The sequence below is a fragment of the Coregonus lavaretus genome (assembly GCF_964263955.1).
Source record: "Coregonus lavaretus genome assembly, chromosome: 13".
Classification (NCBI taxonomy): domain Eukaryota; kingdom Metazoa; phylum Chordata; class Actinopteri; order Salmoniformes; family Salmonidae; genus Coregonus; species Coregonus lavaretus.
This window is the reverse complement of record NC_140000.1, coordinates 18,528,427-18,554,005: the sequence shown is the minus strand read 5'-3', so window position 1 is coordinate 18,554,005 and position 25,579 is coordinate 18,528,427. Positions and strand designations below refer to the sequence as shown.

At 46.9% G+C, this 25,579-nt stretch overlaps 1 protein-coding gene across 3 annotated transcripts in view; it reads left to right on the top strand.

Annotated features, from left to right (window-relative positions):
• Positions 1 to 25,579, top strand: part of dnah5 (dynein, axonemal, heavy chain 5) — a gene marked incomplete at its 5' end in the record, with an annotated part of 85,073 nt that overhangs the window by 28,942 nt on the left and 30,552 nt on the right. For 2 of the 3 annotated variants that reach the window (XM_084175459.1, XM_084175458.1), the window contains 24 exons: positions 1,930 to 2,101; positions 2,426 to 2,571; positions 2,976 to 3,141; positions 3,368 to 3,625; positions 3,799 to 3,995; positions 11,646 to 11,882; positions 12,075 to 12,276; positions 13,032 to 13,267; positions 13,562 to 13,780; positions 13,943 to 14,005; positions 15,926 to 16,164; positions 16,253 to 16,493; positions 16,734 to 16,933; positions 17,286 to 17,439; positions 17,656 to 17,819; positions 18,228 to 18,384; positions 18,529 to 18,741; positions 19,196 to 19,420; positions 19,853 to 20,025; positions 23,238 to 23,416; positions 23,747 to 23,934; positions 24,253 to 24,447; positions 24,888 to 25,022; positions 25,259 to 25,366. In XM_084175459.1, the coding sequence (XP_084031585.1) occupies positions 1,930 to 2,101; positions 2,426 to 2,571; positions 2,976 to 3,141; positions 3,368 to 3,625; positions 3,799 to 3,995; positions 11,646 to 11,882; positions 12,075 to 12,276; positions 13,032 to 13,267; positions 13,562 to 13,780; positions 13,943 to 14,005; positions 15,926 to 16,164; positions 16,253 to 16,493; positions 16,734 to 16,933; positions 17,286 to 17,439; positions 17,656 to 17,819; positions 18,228 to 18,384; positions 18,529 to 18,741; positions 19,196 to 19,420; positions 19,853 to 20,025; positions 23,238 to 23,416; positions 23,747 to 23,934; positions 24,253 to 24,447; positions 24,888 to 25,022; positions 25,259 to 25,366 (4,467 nt within the window). The remainder of the gene's footprint in view (positions 1 to 1,929; positions 2,102 to 2,425; positions 2,572 to 2,975; positions 3,142 to 3,367; positions 3,626 to 3,798; positions 3,996 to 11,645; positions 11,883 to 12,074; positions 12,277 to 13,031; positions 13,268 to 13,561; positions 13,781 to 13,942; positions 14,006 to 15,925; positions 16,165 to 16,252; positions 16,494 to 16,733; positions 16,934 to 17,285; positions 17,440 to 17,655; positions 17,820 to 18,227; positions 18,385 to 18,528; positions 18,742 to 19,195; positions 19,421 to 19,852; positions 20,026 to 23,237; positions 23,417 to 23,746; positions 23,935 to 24,252; positions 24,448 to 24,887; positions 25,023 to 25,258; positions 25,367 to 25,579) is intronic. The other variant, XM_084175460.1, reaches the window with a different exon arrangement.

The window sequence follows — 25,579 nt, the reverse complement described above, 5'->3', positions numbered from 1 at the left end:
ACAAAGGGTACAACCAAACATCAGTAGATTCACTGTGTCCACCATAATCCGAAGATTTAGAGAAGAGAACAGGTAATTACCTTTTTTTGACATTATAGTACAGTATGTAAATGTTGACAGCAATTACTGTATGACATTCTATATACTGTACCACAGTATACTGTAAGTAAATATATGTTTCAGTACATCACTGTACCAATGTACTGTAGTATTGTAATGGAGGGTTGGTCTAACTGTTTGTAGGCCTAGTATTCCATGTATATTTTTTGTAACTCCATGTTCTCTTTTTGTAGAATTGAAAGACTGCCACATGGGGGTGGGAGGACAGGTATGTTCTCCCCACACCAAGAGACCCTAATTGTTGATATGGTCCGTGAGAAAAATGCCATTAAACTGAGCGAAATTCAGCAGAAGATCATTGAGGACCATTTACATTTTGAGGGTATCAACAGTGTCAGCCTCTCTACTGTTGATCGTGTCCTCAAGCGCAACAGACTGCGCATGAAACAGCTATACAGAGTGCCCTTTGATCGCAACTCAGACAGAGTCAAAGAGCAAAGATTCCAGTATGTACAGGTTGGCATATATCCAGACACATTCAATGTTGATTACTCTAATTAGTGATTTACTGTAGTGGCCTAAATCACTTTTTCCGTATCACTTACAAAACTATATCTATTTCTACAGAGGGTTTTTCAACTGGATGCAATGGAAAGACCCCATCAATACATCTACATGGATGAAGCTGGGTTTAATCTCACCAAAAGGAGAAGGAGAGGCCGTAATGTGATTGGCCATCGGGCCATTGTTGGTGTTCCTGGGCAGCGTGGTGGTAATGTCACATTATGTGCTGCCATCAGCAATCATGGGGTTGTCCACCATCATGCCAACCTGGGGCCCTACAACACTCACCAGCTCCTCATTTTCCTCAATCACATGCGAGATGCTTTGTTAGGGCAGCAGGATGAGCATCCCATCTATGTTGTTGTTTGGGACAATGTGAGTTTTCACAGAGCCCTCCAGGTTAGAGAGTGGTACAATATGAACCAAGGTTTTATCAATCTTTGCCTTCCACCGTACTCCCCTTTCCTAAACCCCATTGAGGAATTATTCTCCTCATGGCGGTGGAAGGTATATGAACGCCAACCTTACACCAGGGTAAATCTCCTGCAAGCCATGGGACTTGCCTGTGGTGACATAGGTGTGGAGGCATGCCAAGCCTGGATACGGCATGCCAGGGGTTTTTTCCCCCGTTGCCTGGCCAGACAAAATGTGGCCTGTGATGTGGATGAAGTCCTGTGGCCTGACCCAGTATGGAGACATGATGCTGTGGCTGAGTAATGCACTTATTTGTATATTTTTGTACTTTATTTTTACATGGGCTTACTGTACACAAGTGGCAAACGCATAAGATTTCTGTTTGTTTTTACAAGTGCTACATGTAAATGCACAAGATTTCTGTTTTGTCTTTTTGTACAAGTGCTAAATGCACAGTTTTTTTTTGTTTTGCAACATGCATTTAGCCTACAGTGAACAATAAACATGTATTTCTCCAGCTTCATGTCCTGAGCATTGTGTTTTCTATTTTTCTACGTAGTGTTTAGTGACTGTTCAGTAGTGTTTTTTATTTTGATTGACTCGGGGCACGATTTGACAACATAGTTCAGTTTTGACCACAGATTGAACTGTTTTGAGGTGAAAGTTTGGTTTTGCAAGAAGAGTCTGAGGTTCTGTGAATGTAGCTTGAAAATTGGGTTTTGTGTTCACAGTTAAGAGAAAAGGAGAGCAGCTTTCAAGAAATGTGTCTTAGCAATCGAGAAAAACTGTAATGCGATGATTAGAAAACATTATAAGGGTGAAAGCATTATAACGACAGGCATTAAGTAAAGGGTTATTAGTAATTTCTCTATTTCTGACACCCATCCACAGCTGGTTCTGACAGAGAACGCCAGGGTCCGGGCTAAGATCCAGAGTGCCTTTGAGCAACTGGTAATGCCTCATGTTGCTAAGGTGGATGAAGCCATTCTACCAGGCCTGACCTCCCTCAACTGGACCTCACTGAACATCGATAAATACCTCAGCCGCATCAACAGTGCTCTCAGTATGTAACCGAATCCAATCAAACCTTGTCAGCACTGCACTGTGCTCTGTCATAGCACCATACTATAAAACGGCAGAACAATCTCACCACAATAACTAGCACAGTTAGCACACCTAACCTCTGCCTGCATTTGATCGCAGCTAATTGTGCCTGATCAACTCATGTAATATATCCCATTGGAAGAGGTTCTATCTGCTGTCCCAGTGGGCAAAGCTGGTTGTAATGATATCGTTTCAACCTGTTTTTCCCACTGCTGTTTCCTTGTGATCCCTGGTGACCCCGTGGTGCTGTGTATGACCTCTGACCTGTAACCTGTGTGTCCAGCGGACCTGGAGCTACTGATGGACAGAGTGAATGACCTGGTGGAGTTCAGGATAGACGCTGTGCTGCAGGAGATGAGTGGAGCCACACTGTGGGTTCTGCCCCTGGACGAACCATTGAGCTGTGACGAGTTCGTTCAGACCACCAGGGTAAACAAAGATTCCCTCTGTATTACTCATGTGTTATACACACAAATGCTTGTTAGGCATAATAATTGCATAATCAACAGTCTGTATTGGTAACACAGTAACTCATCGTCAGTGCTAACAACATTGACCAGACAAAACAGTATATTTAGTTCAGTACTAGTTCATTGTAAACACAGTCTTCATGCATGTAGGACCAGGGGTAGGTAACCCTGGTCCTGGAGTGCCGCAGGCACTTTATGTTTTTGATTTAACTGACCTGGAAGACCAGGTGTGATCACTGAACTGATCAACTAGCTCAGTTGGTCAGGTGTGGTGCCTAGTTAGAGTACCTGCAGAACTCCAGGAACAGAGTTTGCCTACCTCTGATATAGGCTCATGTACTTTCTTCTTGTATGTCATGGTAGGAGCTGTGTATAAAGGGAGCTCAAAGTCTCCACACCAAGAGTTCCCTGGTGGAGGAGGCAACCAACGAGCTCATCAACATGCTGCTGGAGTTTGAACTGCACAAGGAGGGGGAGGAGAAACTACTAGAAGAGAGCAGGACTGATATGGACCAAGTGGAGAGTGAAGGTACTGTAACCTACAGTTTTAACTGTGATAATTATGATGCAGCAAAACTAAAATGGAGAGTGATAACCGGGTCAGCAAAATGCAAGTGAAATTGTACAAAAGCAAAAAGGTTGTTCAGGTGCATAAAGAAATGAGAAATGAGAAAGTGTGCATGCCTGTGTCCATGCCTGTGTGCGTGGTGCGTGTACATGCAGGTGTACTCACGTGTGTTCATGCCTCTTCCCAGGTGAGGAGGAGGGTAAGTCAGAGGGTCGCCTCAACCTGCTGTCTCGTAACACCACGGCGGCCAGCACCACGGGCCCCCCGTCTCCCCTGGGGAAGAGGAAGAAGAAGAGAGACCTGCTGGAGGTGATGGAGGAGGAGGCTCAAGAGCTTCTGTCCCACTTCAACCACCGTAATGTGGACGCCCTGCTGAGGCTCACACGCAACACCCTGGAGACCCTCCGCAAACGCATCCACGCCTCCTCACTCATGCACTTCCTGGGTAAGTTCCATCAATCCAATATATTTATAAACCCCTTTTACATCAGCAGTTGTCACAAAGTGGCACCCTTTGAGCTCCACCCTTTAGATGTTGGAGTAAGGTGGGGCCGTCATGAAGGGTAGGGTTTCCCATTACATTTCTCCCTACTTCAATACCAGCCCATCTCCCCACAGCAGAGAGTGATTCTCCCAGCCGTCTGAAGGGCAGTGGTCAGCAGCCTATCTTCAGGACCAATGTGACCCTGTCCATCCCCAACATCGCCATGGTCCCAGCCCTGGACGAGGTCCAGCAGGCTCTGAACCGGGCTGTGGAGTGTGTGGTCAGTGTCAGCAAAGGAGTCGGCCAGTGGAGCAAGGAGAGGATCTCCAAGGTGGGCTTGCTGTGGCTTACAGCTCCAATGCAGCAGTTTTTATCTCAATATCAAATACTTTCTGGGTAACAATTAAGTACCTTACTGTGATTGTTTTCAATTAAAATGGTCAAAAAGAAACAAAAATAGCTTCTTAGCAAAGAGCAATTTCTCAAGCAATAATTTGCTAGGAATGTCTGGGAGTATTCTGAGTGGGGAGGGGAAAACTGAAAACTAGCTGTTATTGCCAGGCTAAAACATCCCACCAAAACAGGCTGAAATGGCAGGCAGTCTTTTCAAACAGCTCGTACACTAAAAGGGCATTATCATCATTTTCATATTATTCCAACCCCATAGTGTGGAAATATATACAGTGCTATGAAAAGTATTTGCCCCCTTTCTAATTTTCTCTACTTTTGCATATTTGTGATACTGAATGTTGTCAGCTTCCTGCTTCTCCTGTTTGTCTCCTGGCCTCTAGAGGTCAGCTGTGTTCCCCTCTGCCTTTGTTCTTCCTCATGTGTCCTCATTAGTTTGATCCAGGTCACCTGTGCCTTGTTTTCCCTTTAGTATTTTAGCTGTGTGTTTTCCCCTTGTTTCTCACTTGGTTATTGCGTCCTGACTATGTGTCTCCTGCTTTGTCCCACCGTGTCAGTCCTAGTAAGTTGTTCGAAGTTATCTTTAGTTTGTTTTTCTCCCCTCGTGGAGTTGTTTTGTTTTGCCTCCTGTTTTGGAACATTAAATCTACTTGCCTGGAGTATTGCCTTGGGTGTTTCATTTGGGTCCTACAACATCTCCTCTGTGGCTAAGGGGTAGTACCCCCAGCTCTACACATCTGAGACCGGAGTTCTAGCCCGGCTTGTGACAGAATAACCAAGTCAATCATGGACCCAGAAACACTCAGTTCCCAGGACCTGTTGGCGGTGATCACTCGACATGAGGCTTCTTTCCAGCGCCATGAAGCCGTTCTCAGCCGACAAGAGGAGCTGATGGCTAGTCATTCTCAACTCTTGGCCGAAATGATGAGTGCCCTTCGCCAGCTCTTTGAACGCCTCCCTGGTCCTCTCCCTTCCCCCAGGTCACCCCCCAGTGACGACAGGCCTTCTCGGTTGGCGGAGCCCCGACTACCACCTCCCAAGCCCTTTTCTGGGGATCCAAGCTCTTGCCAGGGTTTCCTCACCCAATGCTCCCTCACCTTCGAGCTCCAACCCTCAAGTTTTCCCACAGACCGTTCCAAGATTGCCTACATCATTACCCTTCTTTCAGAAAAGGCGCTCGCCTGGGCTTCTGCGGTGTGGCAGTCCCAGGAGGTCTGTTGTGACTCCCACGCTGCATTTGTAGAAGAGTTCAAGCGGGTGTTCGATCATCCTGTCAGTGGGCGGGAGGCTTCCAAGCGCCTACTGTCTCTCCGTCAGGGCCCCCGAAGCACGGCAGATTTTGCCATTGATTTCCGGACCATAGCAGCAAGGAGCGGATGGAATGATGAAGCGCTGAGGGTCTGCTTTCAGGGAGGGTTATCTGAGCCCCTTCAAGATGAGTTAGCCACCCGAGAACCAGCTGGAGATCTCGAGTCCCTCATAGCCTTGGCCATCCGCCTGGACAATCGTCTAAGAGAGCGGAGAACGGCTCGCCGTCAGGTGTCTCAGTCCCAAGTTCCTCTGAGCAGCTCTGTTTTTCCTGTTTGGACTCCGTCATTCAGAGCTGCCCCGGCGCCTGAACTGCCCCAGGATTCCCCGGAGAGCATGCAGTTAGGCCGTTCCAGGCTTTCTCCCAACGAAAGGGAACGTCGCATGAGGGAGCGTCGGTGCCTCTACTGCGGGGTTGCCGGCCACTTCCGCTCCACTTGCCCCGAGCTTTCGGGAAACGCCTGTCCCCGCCCAGCTACAGGAGGGTTGTGATGGGGAAAATTAGAGCTCCTCCTACTAACGCGGTCCTAGCTATTCCAGCCACTCTGTCCTGGGAGGGCCACCAGCATCGGGTCCAGGCTATGATCGATTCCGGTGCCGCAGGTGATTTTATGGATGTAACCTTGGCTAAGGAACTTAAGATCCCTACCCAACTACTTCCTCAACCCCAGGCAGTTACAGCCTTAGATGGCAGACCTCTGGAACCAGGAAAGGTTACTGAGGCGACTCAGTCCCTGCGACTTACCATCTCTCAACACCAGCAGGAGGAGACCTTCTATCTCATTGACTCTCCCGAGTATCCTATTATCCTGGGTCACCCTTGGCTATGCAGACATAATCCCCAGATCGACTGGCCTACTGGCACCATTCTAAGCTGGGGTCCCACTTGCCAACTCACCTGCATGCTTCAGAGTCCCTCAGCCCCTAGTACCCAGTTTCAAGAGTCTGTTGACGTCTCCCGAGTCCCCAGTGTTTACCATCGGTTCAAGGCAGTGTTCAGCAAGGCCCGGGCTACTGCCTTACCGCCTCATCGCACGTATGACTGTGCCATTGATCTACTCCCTGGGTGCTGCCCTCCTAGAGGTCGGATCTTTTCCTTGTCCTCCCCCGAGCACGCAGCTATGGACACCTACATTAAGGAGTCCTTGGCAGCCGGCCTCATCTATGCCTCTACTTCCCCGGCTGGGGCGGGCTTCTTTTTTGTTGAAAAGAAAGACGGGGGTCTTAGGCCTTGTATTGATTACCGGGGACTCAACAAGATCACGGTTCGGAATCGATACCCCCTTCCTCTCATGGCCACTGCTTTTGAGCTGCTTCAAGGGGCTTCCATTTTTACTAAGCTGGATCTCCGCAATGCTTACCATCTCGTGCGGATCCGGCCAGGAGACGAATGGAAGACGGCGTTCAACACGCCCACGGGACACTATGAATATCGGGTGATGCCGTTCGGGCTCACCAATGCCCCCGCAGTATTCCAAGCCCTGATTAATGATGTTCTCCGGGATATGCTTAATCTGTTCGTCTTCGTGTACCTGGACGATATCCTCATCTTCTCGAGGTCACTGAAGGAGCATGAGGGGCATGTTAGCCGGGTTCTCCAGAGGCTCCTTGACAATCACCTCTACGTTAAGCCTGAGAAGTGTGAATTTCATGTTTCTCAGACTCAGTTTCTCGGGTTTATTGTCACTCCCGGGCACCTAGAGATGGATCCCAAGAAGGTCAAGGCGGTCCACGATTGGCCCACACCTGCCACGGTCAAGGAGGTTCAACGGTTCATTGGCTTTTCTAACTTCTATCGGAAGTTCATCAAGAATTTCAGCTCGGTGGTAGCCCCCTTGACGACGCTTACCAAGGGAGGAGGGACCAAGATTCACTGGGGTCCGGAAGCAGCAGGGGCCTTCGAGGATCTCAAGCGCCGCTTCACTTCTGCTCTGATTCTGGTGACCCCTGACCCAGAAAGACCTTTCGTGGTGGAGGTGGACGCCTCAGAAGTGGGGGTAGGAGCCGTCCTGTCACAGAGGGGTGCGGATGGGAGATTACACCCTTGTGCCTTCATGTCTCGCCGCCTGTCTGAGGCCGAGCGCAACTACCACGTGGGGGATCTAGAGTTGCTTGCGGTAAAACTGGCCTTGGAGGAGTGGCGCCATTGGCTTGAGGGGGCTCAGCACCCTTTCCAGGTTCTCACAGACCACAAGAACCTGGAATATCTCCAACAGGCTAAGCGGATGAACCCTCGGCAAGCACGATGGTCTCTTTTCTTTAATCGATTCCAGTTCCTCCTGACTTACCGACCTGGCACCAAGAACGTCAAGCCGGATGCTCTGTCTCGAGTCTACTCTCCCGAGGTACAAGAGAAGCCCTTGGCATCGATTATTCCGAGGTCTAGGATCGTCGCACCTCTTCAGTGGGAACTAGAAAGAGGGGTACGAGAAGCTCTTGTCCAGGAGCCCGATCCAGGCGGTGGTCCTGCCGGTCGCCTGTACGTTCCTCTCTCTGTTCGGGCCCGCGTCTTGCAGTGGGGTCATGAGTCGCCCTTGACATGCCATCCAGGCAGTGCTCGCACACTGGAGTTCCTCCGACGGCGGTTTTGGTGGCCGTCCATCAAGAAGGACGTGCAGGGCTATGTTGAGGCCTGCCCTGTGTGCAACCAGGGAAAGTCGACACGCCAGCGACCCCAGGGACTGCTCCATCCCTTACCTGTTCCTCGAAGGCCATGGTCACACCTTTCTCTGGACTTTGTTACGGGACTTCCTCTATCCCAGGGCAACACCGTCATCCTAGTGGTGGTAGACCGGTTCTCTAAGGCTGCCCGGTTTATCCCCCTGCCCAAGCTGCCCTCGGCTAAGGAGACTGCTGAGCTCCTCATGAACCATGTCTTCCGGATATTTGGTATTCCCCTGGACGTGGTCTCTGACCGAGGTCCCCAATTCTCGTCCCGGTTTTGGGGGGCCTTCTGCAGGCTTGTTGGGGCCACAGCCAGCCTATCGTCGGGGTTCCATCCAGAGTCTAATGGCCAAACGGAACGGGTTAATCAGGATCTGGAGACCACCCTGCGGTGTATGGCGGCCAGTAATCCCACGTCTTGGGCCACCTATATTATTTGGGCTGAATATGCCCACAACACCCTCCAGTCCTCAGCCACCGGATTGTCCCCATTCGAATGCCAGTTCGGTTACAACCCTCCATTATTTCCAGAGGAGGAGGCGCAGGTTGGTGTTCCCTCGGCCCAGCGCTTTGTCCAACGCTGTAGGCGGACCTGGAAGAAGGCCAGGCGTGCCCTCCTTCGGACCTCCCAGAGATACCAAAGTCAGGCTAATCGCCACCGCCGGACGGCCCCTAGTTTCCGAGCTGGTCAGAGAGTTTGGTTGGCCACTAAGAACCTGCCCCTCCGGGTCGAATCCAAGAAGCTTTCCCAGAGATACATCGGCCCTTTCCGCATTGCTAGAAAGGTTAACCCTGTGTCTTATCGTTTGGTTCTCCCTCGCTCCCTTCGTATTAACCCCACTTTCCATGTCTCACTTATTAAACCTGTCTTGTCTTCTCCCTTTGCCCCCCCACGCAGACCCCCGCCACCTCCCAGGATTATTGACGGCCAGCCAGCCTACACAGTCCGCCGGATACTGGACTCCCGGAGGGTCCAGAACTCTCTGCAGTATCTGGTGGACTGGGAGGGCTACGGGCCAGAGGAGCGCTCCTGGGTTCCAGCCAGGGACATCCTGGATCCAGGGTTGGTCCGAGATTTTCGCACCCTGAGGCCAGGGTGTTCTGGAAGGAACGTCAGGAGTCGTTCCTAGAGGAGGGGGTCCTGTCAGCTTCCTGCTTCTCCTGTTTGTCTCCTGGCCTCTAGAGGTCAGCTGTGTTCCCCTCTGCCTTTGTTCTTCCTCATGTGTCCTCATTAGTTTGATCCAGGTCACCTGTGCCTTGTTTTCCCTTTAGTATTTTAGCTGTGTGTTTTCCCCTTGTTTCTCACTTGGTTATTGCGTCCTGACTATGTGTCTCCTGCTTTGTCCCACCGTGTCAGTCCTAGTAAGTTGTTCGAAGTTATCTTTAGTTTGTTTTTCTCCCCTCGTGGAGTTGTTTTGTTTTGCCTCCTGTTTTGGAACATTAAATCTACTTGCCTGGAGTATTGCCTTGGGTGTTTCATTTGGGTCCTACAACATCTCCTCTGTGGCTAAGGGGTAGTACCCCCAGCTCTACACATCTGAGACCGGAGTTCTAGCCCGGCTTGTGACAGAATGTTATCAGATCTTCAACCAAAACCTAATATTAGATAAAGGGAACATAAGTGGACAAATAACACAACAATTACATATTTATTTCATAAACAAAGTTATGCAACACCCAATTCCCCTGTGTGAAAAAGTAATTGCCCCCTTACACTCAATAACTGGTTGTGCAACCTTTAGCTGCAATGACTCCAACCAAATGCTTCCTGTAGTTCTGTTGATCAGTCTCTCACGTCGCTGTGGAGGAATTTTGGCCCACTCTTCCATGCAGAACTGCTTTAACTCAGTGATGTGTGGGTTTTCAAGCATGAACTGCTCGTTTCAAGTCCTGCCACAACATCTCAATTGGGATTAGGTCTGGACTTTGACTAGGCCATTCCAAAATGTCAAATTTGTTTCTTTTTAGCAATTTTCATGTAGACTTGATTGTGTGTTTTGGATCATTGTCTTGCTGCATGACCCAGCTGCGCTTCAGCTTCAGCTCATAGACAGATGGTCTGACATTCTCCTGTAGAATTCTCTGATACAGAGCAGAATTCATGGTTCCTTCTATTAAGGCAAGTCGTCCAGGTCTTGAGGCAGCAAAGCATCCCCAAACCATCACACCACCACCACCATGCTTGACCTTTGGTATGATGTTCTTACTGTGGAATGCAGAGTTTGATTTTCGCCAGGCATTACTGGAACCATGTTGTCCAAAAAGTTATACTTTTGAATCATCTGTCCATAGAACGTTCTTCCTGTCACGTTCGTTGAATGACGGGTCAGACCAAGGCGCAGCGTGATATATGTACATGTTTATTATAACTATTAAACACACTACAAAACGACAAAGGAAACGAAACGTGAAGTCCAAGGTAGAACACACAATATACCTTACACGGAACAAGATCCCACAACCCACTAGTGCCAATAGGCTGCCTAAGTATGATCCCCAATCAGAGACAACGAGCTACAGCTGTCTCTGATTGGGAACCACACTGGCCAACATAGATCTACACATAATAGATCGAAACATAGAAAACACACAACACATAATATACACACCCTGACTCAACATTTAAGCATCCCCTGAGTCAGGGCGTGACACTTCCAAGAGTCTTGATGATCATCCAGGTGCTTTTTGGCAAACTTGAGTCAACTTTTTGGACGAGATGGGTCCCATTATGCCTGGCGAAAACCAAACACTGCATTCCACAGTAAGAACATCATACCAAAGGTCAAGCATGGTGGTGGTGGTGTGATGGTTTGGGGATGCTTTGCTGCCTCAGGACCTGTACAACTTGCCTTAATAGAAGGAACCATGAATTCTGCTCTGTATCAGAGAATTCTACAGGAGAATGTCAGACCATCCGTCTGTGAGCTGAAGCTGAAGCGCAGCTGGGTCATGCAGCAAGACAATGATCCAAAACACACAATCAAGTCTACATGAAAATTGCTAAAAAGCAACAAATTTGACATTTTGGAATGGCCTAGTCAAAGTCCAGACCTAATCCCAATTGAGATGTTGTGGCAGGACTTGAAACGAGCAGTTCATGCTTGAAAACCCACACATCACTGAGTTAAAGCAGTTCTGCATGGAAGAGTGGGCCAAAATTCCTCCACAGTGACGTAAAAGACTGATCAACAACTACAGGAAGCATTTGGTTGGAGTCATTGCAGCTAAAGGTGGCACAACCAGTTATTGAGTGTAAGGGGGCAATTACTTTTTCACACAGGGGAATTGGGTGTTGCATAACTTTGTTTATGAAATAAGTATGTCATTGTTGTGTTATTTGTTCACTTATGTTCCCTTTATCTAATATTAGGTTTTGGTTGAAGATCTGATAACATTTAGTATCACAAATATGCAAAAGTAGAGAAAATTAGAAAGGGGGCAAATACTTTTTCATAGCACTGTATAAAACACATTAAAATCACATTTTTGACTGCACTGGGCCGTTAAGATGTCTGTGACATCTGCACAATCATGAGATTAAGGTTTTAGTAAGTCTTCAAACAAAGACCAAACATTAATTATTCTGTTTATGCCAACACAGAGGAAGATGAGTGAGAGACGCATGGCTGTTCTGAGACAGGACAAGAGTGACAGTGATTCAGAGGACGGAGAGACCACCTACAGGAGCCTGGCTGATGGCAGTACCTCAGACATCTCCGCCTCTGTGACCCAGGCCATACCCTTCCAGGCCAGGAACTACTACAAGAGTGTGTCTGAGAACAAGGAGATCATCAAGCTGGTTTCTGTGCTCAGCACCTCCATCAACTCTACCAAGAAGGTACATACAGGTGTACACACAAAACAAATACAAATTATATTTCTCCTGTTTTCCTAACTTTCTAACTATTTTGTGTTTGATACTGATACCTATCCCCTAAGATGTTGCTGTGGAAATGAGACCTAAATCAAATCAATGAAAACTTGATTGAAAGTGCATTTAAGACCTGGCTGTTGTGTTGTTGTTGACCAGGAGGTGATGAATGCTCTGGACCGCTTCAGTCGTTACCACCACATCTGGAGGAAGGAGAGAGAGGACACCATCCAGAAGTTCAGCCAGGGCAGCCCTCTGCTGTCTGAGTTTGAGTCTCAGATCCTCTACTACAAAGACCTGGAGCTGGAGATCAACGCTGAGCCTGAGTACATCACTGTAGGAGCTCTGGCCCTCTATACAGGTAGAATACATCGCTGTAGGATCTCTGACCCTCTATACAGGTAGAGTACATCACTGTAGGATCTCTGGCCCTCTATACAGGTAGAATACATCGCTGTAGGATCTCTGGGCCTTTATACAGGTAGAATACATCACTGTACGATCTCTGGCCCTCTATACAGGTAGAATACATCACTGTAGGATCTCTGGCCCTTTATACAGGTAGAATACATCACTGTAGGATCTCTGGCCCTTTATACAGGTAGAATACATCACTGTAGGAGATCTGGCCGTTTATACAGGTAGAATGCATCGCTGTAGGATCTCTGGCCCTCTATACAGGTAGAATACATCACTGTAGGATCTCTGGCCCTCTATACAAGTAGAATACATCACTGTAGGATCTCTGGCCCTCTATACAAGTAGAATACATCACTGTGGGAGCACTGGCCCTCTATACAGGTAGAGTACATCACTGTGGGAGCACTGGCCCTTTATAAAGGTACATAGCCATGGGAAGTAGGGGTGCTGAGGGTGCTGCAGCACCCCCTGAAAAATCTGAATCTAACTCTCTACAACTTTCTCCCCGTTATTTGAAATTTCAGGCTATTTCAAAGCAATTCACTGCTAATCCACTGCATTAACCTTAAAAGACAACCCTGCCAAATATGACTGCACATGTTCTTAGTAGTATTTCACAATACTGTTATTTCATTTTTCAACATTGCATGAATATCTGACTATTATCAGACTAATATCTGATTTGTTGTCTAACAGCTGACCTGAAGATGGCCCTGACTGCGGAGACAAAGAGCTGGATGGTGGACTACGGCCTGCACTGTAACAGGAAGTACCGGACAGATATGGAGAACATCTTCACATTAGTGGACGAAGCGGCAAAGAAACTGAACCGACCAATCAAAGACATGGACGACATCCGCATCGCCATGGCATCGCTGAAGGAGATCAGAGAGCAACAGATCTCCATTGACTTCCAAGTGGGACCCATAGAGGTAGGGAACACAAATGCACACTTCTTTCAGAGAGATACTGTATGAATAATTCACTGAGACTATCTGCAATGTCCGCTTTCATTGAGTAGGAGGCGAACCTTAATTCCCACCTAAGTAAAATTTCCACTTAGACGTGCATTGATATCAATGGGTGAAAATTCAACTTGGAAGTTAGGATATGCCCATAGTTTGATTAAGTCCTTGCTGTCTGTATTTGGTTGTGAGAAGCCATTGGAGACCTGTGTTGTACTATGTGTCTGTTCAGTGCTGTACATTCCCCTTCCCCTTTCCTAGGAGTCCTATGCCATGCTCCATAAGTACGGCCTGGTAGTGGCGAAGGAGGAGGCAGAGAAGGTGGACACGCTACGCTACACCTGGGAGAAGCTGCTAGCCCGCAGCACCGAGGTCCAGAATGAGCTGGTGTCCCTGCAGCCCAACTTCAGAGGAGAGCTCATAGACAACGTACAGACGTTCGTGGAGGACTGTGGACACTTCTATCAGGACTATGACAAGGTTCAGACACGTCTCACAGCTCGTTCTAGCTGTTACTCGCAGCTACACCTAACTCCAAGGCTGTCTCGGTTTTAGACATTTCTATTTCTGTTACAGTTAACTTGGCACACTCTAAATAAGACTGCTAGCTAATTGTTGACACAGGCTTCGTTTCATTCCCAGGACGGTCCGATGGTTGTCGGACTGGCTCCCCAAGACGCTAGTGACAGACTCATCATGTTCCAGGTGAGTACAGTGTGCATCTTCAAGAGAGGAATCTACAGTTGAAGTCGGAAGTTTACGTACACCTTAGCTAAATACATTTAAACTCTGTTTTTCACAATTCCTGACATTTAATCCAAGTAAAAATTCCCTGTTTTAGGTCAGTTAGGATCACCACTTTATTTTAAGAATGTGAAATGTCAGAATAATAGTAGAGAGAATGATTTATTTCAACTTGTATTTCTTTCATCACATTCCCAGTGGGTCAGAAGTTTACATACACTCAATTAGTATTTGGTAGCATTGCCTTTAAATTGTTTAACTTGGGTCAAACTTTTCGGGTAGCCTTCCACAAGCTTCCCACAATAAGTTGGCTGAATTTTGGCCCATTCCTCCTGACAGAGATGGTGTAACTGAGTCAGGTTTGTAGGCCTCCTTGCTCGCACACGCTTTTTCAGTTCTGCCCACAGATTTTCTATAGGCTTAAGGTCAGTGCTTTGTGATGGCCACTCCAATACATTGACTTTGTTGTCCTTAAGCCATTTTGCCACAACTTTGGAAGTATGCTTGGGGTCATTGTCCATTTGTAAGACCCATTTGCGACCAAGCTTTAACTTCCTGACTAATGTCTTGAGATGTTGCTTCAATATATCCACATAATCTTCCTTCCTCATGATGCCATCTATTTTGTGAAGTGCACCAGCCCTCCTGCAGCAAAGCACCCCCACAGCATGATGCTGCCACCACCGTGCTTCACGGTTGGGATGGTGTTCTTCGGCTTGCAAGCATCCCCCTTTTTCCTCCAAACATAATGATGGTCATATGGCCAAACAGTTCTATTTTTGTTTCATCAGACCAGAGGACATTTCTCCAAAAAGTACGATCTTTATCCCCATGTGCAGTTGCAAACCGTAGTCTGGCTTTTTTATGGCGGTTTTGGAGCAGTGGCTTCTTCCTTGCTGAGCGGCCTTTCAGGTTATGTCGATATAGGACTCGTTTTACTGTAGATATAGATACTTTTGTACCTGTTTCCTCCAGCATCTTCACAAGGTCCTTTGCTGTTGTTCTGGGATTGATTTGCACTTTTTGCACCAAAGTACGTTCATCTCTAGGAGACAGAACGCGTCTCCTTCCTGAGCGGTATGACGGCTGCGTGGTGCCTTGGTGTTTATACTTGCGTACTATTGTTTGGACAGATGAACGTGGTACCTTCAGGCATTTGGAAATTGCTCCCAAGGACGAACCAGACTTGTGGAGGTCTACAATTTTTTTTCTGAGGTCTTGGCTGATTTCTTTTGATTTTCCCATTATGTCAAGCAAAGAGGCACTGAGTTTGAAGGTAGGCCTTGAAATACATCTACAGGTACACCTCCAATGGACTCAAATTATGTCAATTAGCCTATCAGAAGCTTCAAAAGCCATGACATCATTTTCTGGAATTTTCCAAGCTGTTTAAAGGCACAGTGAACTTAGTGTTCTGACCCACTGGAATTGTGATACAGTGAATTATAAGTGAAATAATCTGTCTGTAAACAATTGTTGGAAGAATTACTTGTTTCATGCACAAAGTAGATGTCCTAACCGACTTGCCAAAACTATAGTTTTTTAATAAGAAATTTGTTGAGTGGTTGAAAAACGAGTTTTAATGACTCCAACCTAAGTGTATGTAAACTTCTGACTTCAACTGTATATACTACTCTGCAGCACTTAGTTTAAGTTGATACATTCACAGAGGTTTTCATTCAGATGTTCTGTGCCTTATTTTTTGTGAGCATTAATATTATGTATGACATATTTCTACAGTATTTAACAAAGACAACAACATGCATGATTGTATTATTGTGTGTTGTATGGTTTTGGAAATGATATATGTGACCATTCATACACTTTACTGTCATGTGACCATTCATGCACTTTACTGTACTTCTCATTTCATTTGGTCAGAATCGCTTTGACAACCTGTTCCGTAAGTACATCACCTACACTGGTGGAGAGGAGCTGTTTGGCCTGCCTGTGACCCAACACCCTCAGCTGCTGGAGATCAGGAGGCAGCTCACCCTCCTCCAGAAGCTCTACGGACTCTACAACAGCGTCATCGACACCGTCAACGGGTACTATGACATCCTCTGGGCCGACATCCAAATAGAGAGGATCAATAACGAACTTCTAGACTTCCAGACGCGGTAAGGAAATCAAACTACAACCTAGACCATGAGAGACATTTACACAGAAATGGATAAATAATCCAAAAAAAATGCCCTCCATTTCCAGTTGTCGCAAGCTGCCCCGTGCCCTGAAAGAGTGGCAGGCATTCCTTGACCTGAAGAAAAGTATAGACGAGTTCAACGAGTGCTGCCCCCTACTGGAACTGATGACCAATAAGGCCATGATGACGCGTCACTGGAAGAGAATCACCGAGGTGACAGGACACAGCTTCGAGGTGGAGACTGACACCTTCAAGCTGCGCAACATCATGGAAGCGCCGCTCCTCAAATGCAAAGAGGAAATTGAGGTGATTATGGATTATTGTTGTTGCTGTTGTTGGTGCTGAAACCCGGGAAGGAACCAGGTAATTGATTTTCTATAGCCTACTCAGCCTAACATACATTCTCTATAGCCATACAACTACTGGTACTCAACTCAAGGTACTGTAAATTGAGGCTTGAAAAAAAGGTTGTTTGACCTCAGTGGGACAACTTGGAATAACAAAGGTAAAATAAAGATAAATGTTGTTTGAACTCCCGCCGGGCAGGACATTTGCATCAGTGCGGTGAAGGAGAGGGACATTGAGCAGAAGCTGAAGCAGGTGATTGCTGAGTGGGACAACAAGACGTTCACCTTCGCCAACTTCAAGACGCGAGGGGAGCTGCTGCTGAGGGGCGACAGCACCGCCGAGATCATTACTAACATGGAGGACAGCCTCATGGTGCTGGGATCACTCATGAGCAACAGGTTAGACTAGAGACCTACTGGAGGCACAAATGACTTAGCCTGGAAATCAAGACTGATTTCTACTTCAGTTTTGTTAACAATAGTGAAATGTAGCCTGATTCAGTCTTGATTTTGAAGCTACAAATGACCTGGGGGTTAGGAGTGATATCAGATTTCTTCTCAATTGTTTATCATATTTCAGCATCCAGTTGACTTGTCATCTAGAGTTCAACTGTTGTGTTTTTGGGGAATAAGACTGGGGTGCTATGTTTAAATCCCTGTAAGGTTTTAGCTGTATTGTACAGACTTTTAGTGTTGTTTGTGTACTGTAGTAGCCAATGCTTGACTCGGCTGATGACTTGGTGCTCCACAGGTACAACACGCCATTCAAGGCCCAGATCCAGAAATGGGTTCAGAACCTTTCCAACACCACTGACATCATAGAGAACTGGATGACTGTCCAGAACCTGTGGATCTACCTCGAGGCTGTGTTCGTGGGTGGGGACATAGCCAAACAGCTACCCAAGGTAAGAATCAATACATTGACTTTTCATCTGAAAACACATCTTTAACCTTATGCTATCAGTGATAGGGTTCCACAATTTCGTGCTCTTTCACAAAGTGCCCAGGGTTTTCAGAAATCACGTGGTTTTTTTTAAAACTCAGGAACTTTTGAGGAAATTTTCAAAATTGTGCAAACTTAATCAGGACTGACAATCTAGTCTGAATCATCTGAATGACAGGAGGCGAAGCGTTTCTCCAACATCGACAAGTCCTGGGTGAAGATCATGACGCGGGCCCATGAGATGCCCAACGTGGTGCAGTCATGTGTGGGGGACGAGACCATGGGACAACTGCTGCCTCACCTGCTGGAACAACTGGAGATCTGTCAGAAGTCTCTCACTGGGTATGTCTGTCTGGAGGTCTGTCAGAAGTTTCTGGGTAAGTCTGTCTGGAGATCTGTCAGAAGTCTCTCACTGGGTAAGTCTGTCTGGAGGTCTGTCAGAAGTTTCTGGGTAAGTCTGTCTGGAGTTCTGCCAGAAGTCTCTGGGTAAGTCTGTCTGGAGGTCTGTCAGAAGTCTCTGGGTAAGTCTGTCTGAAGGTCTGTCAGAAGTCTCTCACTGGGTAGGCCTATACTTATAAATTGAGTTTTCAATGTTTGATATGTGTATTAGATAGTTGAATTTGAAAGTATTCATGTACCAGTATGACACCTTCCAAGTCTACCTACGTTGTACATCGGTAGCTTGATGATGTGTACTAAACTTGTATTGTTTTCAACCCTTGGTTGTGTGTGTGATTGTGTGACTGGCAGGTACTTGGAAAAGAAGCGTCTGCTGTTCCCTCGGTTCTTCTTTGTGTCTGACCCGGCCCTGCTGGAGATTCTGGGCCAAGCCTCGGACTCCCACACCATCCAGGCCCACTTGCTCAACGTCTTTGACAACATCAAATGTGTCCGCTTCCATGACAAGGTACAGTAACGCACAGACATACATATTCTTTTTTTCTACAATTATCACGGTCAGGCCTCCTAATGTAGTAGTATCTGCCCTTCTGCAATAGTAACTACCCTAGATTCAGCAACATCAATAGTATCTGCCCTTCTGTTTCCATAGATGTACGACAGGATCCTGGCCATCTCGTCCAGGGAGGGGGAGACGGTAGAGCTGGATCGGCCGGTGACGGCTGAGGGGAATGTGGAGGTCTGGCTCAACGCCCTGCTGAAGGAATCCCAGAGGTCTCTTCACCTGGTCATCAGACTGGCTGTCCTGGCCATCCAGGACTCAGGCTTCCAGCTCATTGAGTTCCTGGACTCTTTCCCTGCTCAGGTGGGGAGACATGGGATACATCCTAAATGGAACCCTATTACATACAGTAGTTCACTACTTTTAACCCAGGCCCTGTTCACTCTATAGGGAATAGGCTGCAATTTGTGACACAGTCCTGTTCTTGGGGTCATCATTCATTCTGTTTTATAATGGGATAGTAAAGATTACCTTAACCTTGACCTTGGAGCAATGGCCTCGCAGTTAGACTTTCCCACTCTTATGTTTCATTACTCAATATCTAATCAGGGATTCCTGCTTTTCTGACATTATCCTCCATTAATGTATAACTGAAACTGATCTATACCCTAGCCAAATTCCAAACATTCCTGAATTTATACATTGTCCTGATTACATCCCTGATTGATATGAAGACATCTAAGCCAGGAAAGATAACTTTACACTCTCTCGTTGATGTCCTATAATGATGTCCTCTCTTCCTCACTCCATCAACCAGGTTGGTCTGCTGGGAGTCCAGATGATCTGGACCAGAGACTCAGAGGAGGCCCTGACCAACGCCCGCTATGACCGTAAGATCATGCCCAAGACCAACCAGTTCTTCCTGGAGCTTCTCAACACCCTGATAGACATGACCACTAAAGACCTGGCCTCAGTGGAGCGGGCCAAGTATGAGACACTCATAACCATCCATGTACACCAGAGGGACATCTTTGATGACCTGGTGAGTGGACTGGAATCACAAACTGACTCGGTGGCTAAAATTGTACATCAACCCCAAAGGTCCCTTTCAGTGTATAAACTGAAGGTACTAATTGAAACTTTTGGCAAACTGTGCCACCAAAGTTTTTCTGATTAGGGTGAGGTAGTCCCCTGTAGCTCAGTTGGTAGAGCATGGCGCTTGTAACGCCAGGGTTGTGGGTTAGTTTCCCACGGGGGGGGGGCAGTATGAAAATGTATGCACTCACTAACTGTAAGTCGCTCTGGATAAGAGCGTCTGCTAAAAGACTAAAATGTAAAATGTAGGTAGAGTCTGAGAATATCAATTTGAGTTTCCCCTGTTATTCCCAAGTCATTTGGGGTTTTAGGAATTTCATAGGCTTTTGCAATCCTTTGTTTACAGAATGGTTTCTCTTTCCCCCTCCTCTCCCCTCAGTGTCGGCTGCATATCAAAAGCCCTACAGACTTTGAGTGGATGAAGCAGTGTCGTTTCTACTTCAATGAGGACTCTGACAAGATGATCATCAACATCACTGACGTCAGCTTCATCTATCAGAATGAGTTCCTGGGCTGCACTGACAGACTGGTTATCACCCCTCTGACTGACAGGTAGGGATTAACTAGTTATCACCCCTCTGACTGACAGGTAGGGACTAACTAGTCATCACCCCTCTGACTGACAGGTAGGGACTAACTAGTCATCACCTCTCTGACTGACAGGTAGGGACTAACTAGTCATCACCTCTCTGACTGACAGGTAGGGACTAACTAGTCATCACCCCTCTGACTGACAGGTAGGGACTAACTAGTCATCACCCCTCTGACTGACAGGTAGGGACTAACTAGTCATCACCCCTCTGACTGACAGGTATGAACTAACTAGTCATCACCCCTCTGACTGACAGGTAGGGACTAACTAGTCATCACCCCTCTGACTGACAGGTAGGGACTAACTAGTCATCACCCCTCTGACTGACAGGTAGGGACTAACTAGTCATCACCCCTCTGACTGACAGGTAGGGACTAACTAGTCATCACCTCTCTGACTGACAGGTAGGGACTAACTAGTCATCACCCCTCTGACTGACAGGTAGGGACTAACTAGTCATCACCCCTCTGACTGACAGGTAGGGACTAACTAGTCATCACCCCTCTGACTGACAGGTAGGGACTAACTAGTCATCACCCCTCTGACTGACAGGTAGGGACTAACTAGTCATCACCCCTCTGACTGACAGGTAGGGACTAACTAGTCATCACCCCTCTGACTGACAGGTAGGGACTAACTAGTCATCACCCCTCTGACTGACAGGTAGGGACTAACTAGTCATCACCCCTCTGACTGACAGGTAGTGACTAACTAGTCATCACCTCTCTGACTGACAGGTAGGGACTAACTAGTCATCACCCCTCTGACTGACAGGTAGGGACTAACTAGTCATCACCTCTCTGACTGACATGTAGAGACTAACTAGTCATCACCTCTCTGACTGACAGGTAGGGACTAACTAGTCATCACCCCTCTGACTGACAGGTAGGGACTAACTAGTCATCACCCCTCTGACTGACAGGTAGGGACTAACTAGTCATCACCTCTCTGACTGACAGCTATGGACTAACTAGTATCACCTCTCTGACTGACAGGTAGGGACTAACTAGTCATCACCCCTCTGACTGACAGGTAGGGACTAACTAGTCATCACCTCTCTGACTGACAGCTATGGACTAACTAGTCATCACCCCTATGACTGACAGGTAGGGACTAACTAGTCATCACCTCTCTGACTGACAGGTAGGGACTAACTAGTCATCACCCCTCTGACTGACAGGTAGGGACTAACTAGTCATCACCCCTCTGACTGACAGGTAGGGACTAACTAGTCATCACCCCTCTGACTGACAGGTAGGGACTAACTAGTCATCACCTCTCTGACTGACAGCTATGGACTAACTAGTCATCACCTCTCTGACTGACAGGTAGGGACTAACTAGTCATCACCCCTCTGACTGACAGGTAGGGACTAACTAGTCATCACCCCTCTGACTGACAGGTAGGGACTAACTAGTCATCACCCCTCTGACTGACAGGTAGGGACTAACTAGTCATCACCCCTCTGACTGACAGGTAGGGACTAACTAGTCATCACCCCTCTGACTGACAGGTAGGGACTAACTAGTCATCACCCCTCTGACTGACAGGTAGGGACTAACTAGTCATCACCCCTCTGACTGACAGGTAGGGACTAACTAGTCATCACCTCTCTGACTGACAGCTATGGACTAACTAGTCATCACCTCTCTGACTGACAGGTAGGGACTAACTAGTCATCACCCCTCTGACTCACAGGTAGGGACTAACTAGTCATCACCCCTCTGACTGACAGGTAGGGACTAACTAGTCATCACCCCTCTGACTGACAGGTAGGGACTAACTAGTCATCACCCCTCTGACTGACAGGTAGGGACTAACTAGTCATCACCCCTCTGACTGACAGGTAGGGACTAACTAGTCATCACCCCTCTGACTGACAGGTAGGGACTAACTAGTCATCACCTCTCTGACTGACAGCTATGGACTAACTAGTCATCACCTCTCTGACTGACAGGTAGGGACTAACTAGTCATCACCCCTCTGACTCACAGGTAGGGACTAACTAGTCATCACCCCTCTGACTGACAGGTAGGGACTAACTAGTCATCACCCCTCTGACTGACAGGTAGGGACTAACTAGTCATCACCCCTCTGACTGACAGGTAGGGACTAACTAGTCATCACCCCTCTGACTGACAGGTAGGGACTAACTAGTCATCACCCCTCTGACTGACAGGTAGGGACTAACTAGTCATCACCCCTCTGACTGACAGGTAGGGACTAACTAGTCATCACCCCTCTGACTGACAGCTATGGACTAACTAGTCATCACCTCTCTGACTGACAGGTAGGGACTAACTAGTCATCACCTCTCTGACTGACAGGTAGGGACTAACTAGTCATCACCCCTCTGACTGACAGGTAGGGACTAACTAGTCATCACCTCTCTGACTGACAGCTATGGACTAACTAGTCATCACCCCTCTGACTGACAGGTAGGGACTAACTAGTCATCACCTCTCTGACTGACAGGTAGGGACTAACTAGTCATCACCTCTCTGACTGACAGGTAGGGACTAACTAGTCATCACCTCTCTGACTGACAGGTAGGGACTAACTAGTCATCACCTATCTGACTGACAGGTAGGGACTAACTAGTCATCACCCCTCTGACTGACAGGTAGGGACTAACTAGTCATCACCCCTCTGACTGACAGGTAGGGACTAACTAGTCATCACCTCTCTGACTGACAGGTAGGGACTAACTAGTCATCACCTCTCTGACTGACAGGTAGGGACTAACTAGTCATCACCCCTCTGACTGACAGGTAGGGACTAACTAGTATCACCTCTGACTGACAGGTAGGGACTAACTAGTCATCACCCCTCTGACTGACAGGTAGGGACTAACTAGTCATCACCTCTCTGACTGACATGTAGGGACTAGGAAGTGGCTCCACCACCACTCTAATAGCTTAACCAGTTATCATGCATTTTGGGCTAAAAGGGCAACATACTCTTGTGGCACTAAAAAGATGGAGGTTTTTGTGGCAAACTATTGCTAGGAGACACTAGAGTGCAGTGTTGGACACACATTTCAGTAACCAGTCTGCCAATACCACGGCCCAGCCTAACGTTGTAGTACCCTCAAGTATATGATGTATCACATTGAATATCTTTGGGTGATTATTTTAGGTGTACCTAACCCCTTGGTGTGTGTTTGTCCCAGGTGCTACATCACACTGGCCCAGGCTCTGGGGATGAGTATGGGAGGAGCCCCGGCCGGCCCTGCAGGGACAGGGAAGACTGAGACCACTAAAGACATGGGCCGCTGCCTGGGGAAGTACGTGGTGGTCTTCAACTGCTCTGACCAGATGGACTTCAGAGGACTGGGGAGGATCTTTAAAGGTAGGAGCTTCTACTCATATTGCCTGGTCCTAAATACATTTCTGCTGTCTTGCCAACTCCTGTGTTATTTGCATGGCAATGACCATAGGAGTTGGATATCCAGTACAAACAAAACGTATGTGATTTGGGGGGATTATAGGCTATATATAAGATCTCACTTATATTACTGTGAAGAGAATGATGATATCAACCTGAACCTAATGAAGAGTGTAATGTTGTGTGTCTTTGTGTTGATTTGCAGGTCAGGCTCTTGGGGTTGTTTTGTATGAGGAGTTTAATGTTGTGAAGAGTGATGTGTAATGTTGTGTGTAATGTTGTGTTGATTGGCAGGCCTAGCCCAGTCGGGCTCGTGGGGCTGTTTTGATGAGTTCAACCGTATCGACCTATCAGTGCTCTCTGTGGCAGCCCAGCAGATCGCCATCGTGCTTACCTGCAAGAAGGAGCGCCGCAAGAACTTCATCTTCACTGACGGAGACAACGTGGAAATGAACCCCGAATTCGGCATCTTCCTGACTATGGTTATTATTATTAGCAGTCTATAAACTACTCACTGTAGAAACCCCTTCACAAACGCTTTGTCAAGTAGAGCTTAATTTAATGTATTTCTGAAAGGAATAGTGAATTCTTGTCTCAAAGAAGATTAACTGAAACTAGTCTGAATCAGACAAGGTTTATTATTTGAGGATGTTAGTCATAGACTTTGTTTTGCATTTTCATAACATTAGTCATCTACACTATGTTCATGCCAGGTCATCATTGTAAATAAGAATGTATTCTTAACAGACTCACCTGGTTAAAATAAATATTTGATTAATAAATGTTTTTGCCCCCATCAGAACCCGGGCTACGCAGGTCGTCAGGAGCTTCCAGAGAACCTGAAGATCAACTTCCGCTCGGTGGCCATGATGGTCCCAGACCGTCAGATAATCATCCGGGTCAAGCTGGCCAGCTGTGGCTTCATAGACAACATAGAGCTGGCCAGGAAGTTCTTCACCCTCTACAAACTGTGCGAGGAGCAGCTCTCCAAGCAGGTCAGCTATGAAATGAAATGGAACTGCTGTAGATATTTCAATGACAGCTGAACATGCAAAGCTATACTTTTTTGTGAAAACTCAAGTCAATTGAAATGTTATTTAAATTGCCATCACAGTCTCAAATCACTTTAGAGGGAATTAATATGCCACCTGTCAGGTGGATGGATTATCTTGGCAAAGGAGAAATGCTTACTAACAGGGATGTAAAGAAATGTGTGCACAAATTGAGAGAAATACGCTTTTTTGCATAGGAAAAATGTCTGGGATCTTTTATTTCAGCTCATGAAACATGGAACCAACACTTTTCATGTTGCGTTTATATTTTTGTTCAGTATAAAAACAACAAAACTGTCCATGTATGTGTTGATTATGATCTTTGTGTAGTTCATAGTTCTATTTCCATACATTCCATGTTGGGTTCACTCTCTGTTTATAAGGTGCATTACGACTTTGGACTCCGAAACATTTTGTCAGTTCTGCGTACACTGGGGGCGGTGAAACGAGCGAACCCCAACGACACAGAATCTACCATCGTCATGAGGGTTCTCAGAGATATGAACCTGTCCAAGCTGGTGAGTACAGTCACTCAGACATACAGGACATTCTCCTCGAAATCAACTGCCATTCTCCTCGAAATCAACTGCCATTTTAGAAAAGCAATGTTTTTAAAGCAGCATTAAGTGTTACAAATTGTTATTTTTTCAGATATTATTCTGTAATATATGAGTAATGATTTCATCTTCAGTGAGGTGCAAAACAACACAAGTGGTATCATGGTTAACTTCATTGACACTATATGTGTTGACAGATAGATGAAGATGAGCCGTTGTTCCTCAGCCTGATAGAGGACCTCTTCCCTGGGATCCTGCTGGATAAAGCAGGCTACCCAGAGCTGGAGACAGCTATCGACAAACAGGTGAGAGGACATTTTATATAACATAATCCCTTTACATTTAGTTTGAAAATTGTCCATGTCACTCTGAAGTCTATCTGCATGTAGTTTCTCACAACCCTCCTCCTCACACTGCTTCTCTTCTCCCCCGTCCTCACCACCCATCTCTTCTCCCCCGTCCTCACCACCCATCTCTTCTCCCCCGTCCTCACCACCCATCTCTTCTCCCCCGTCCTC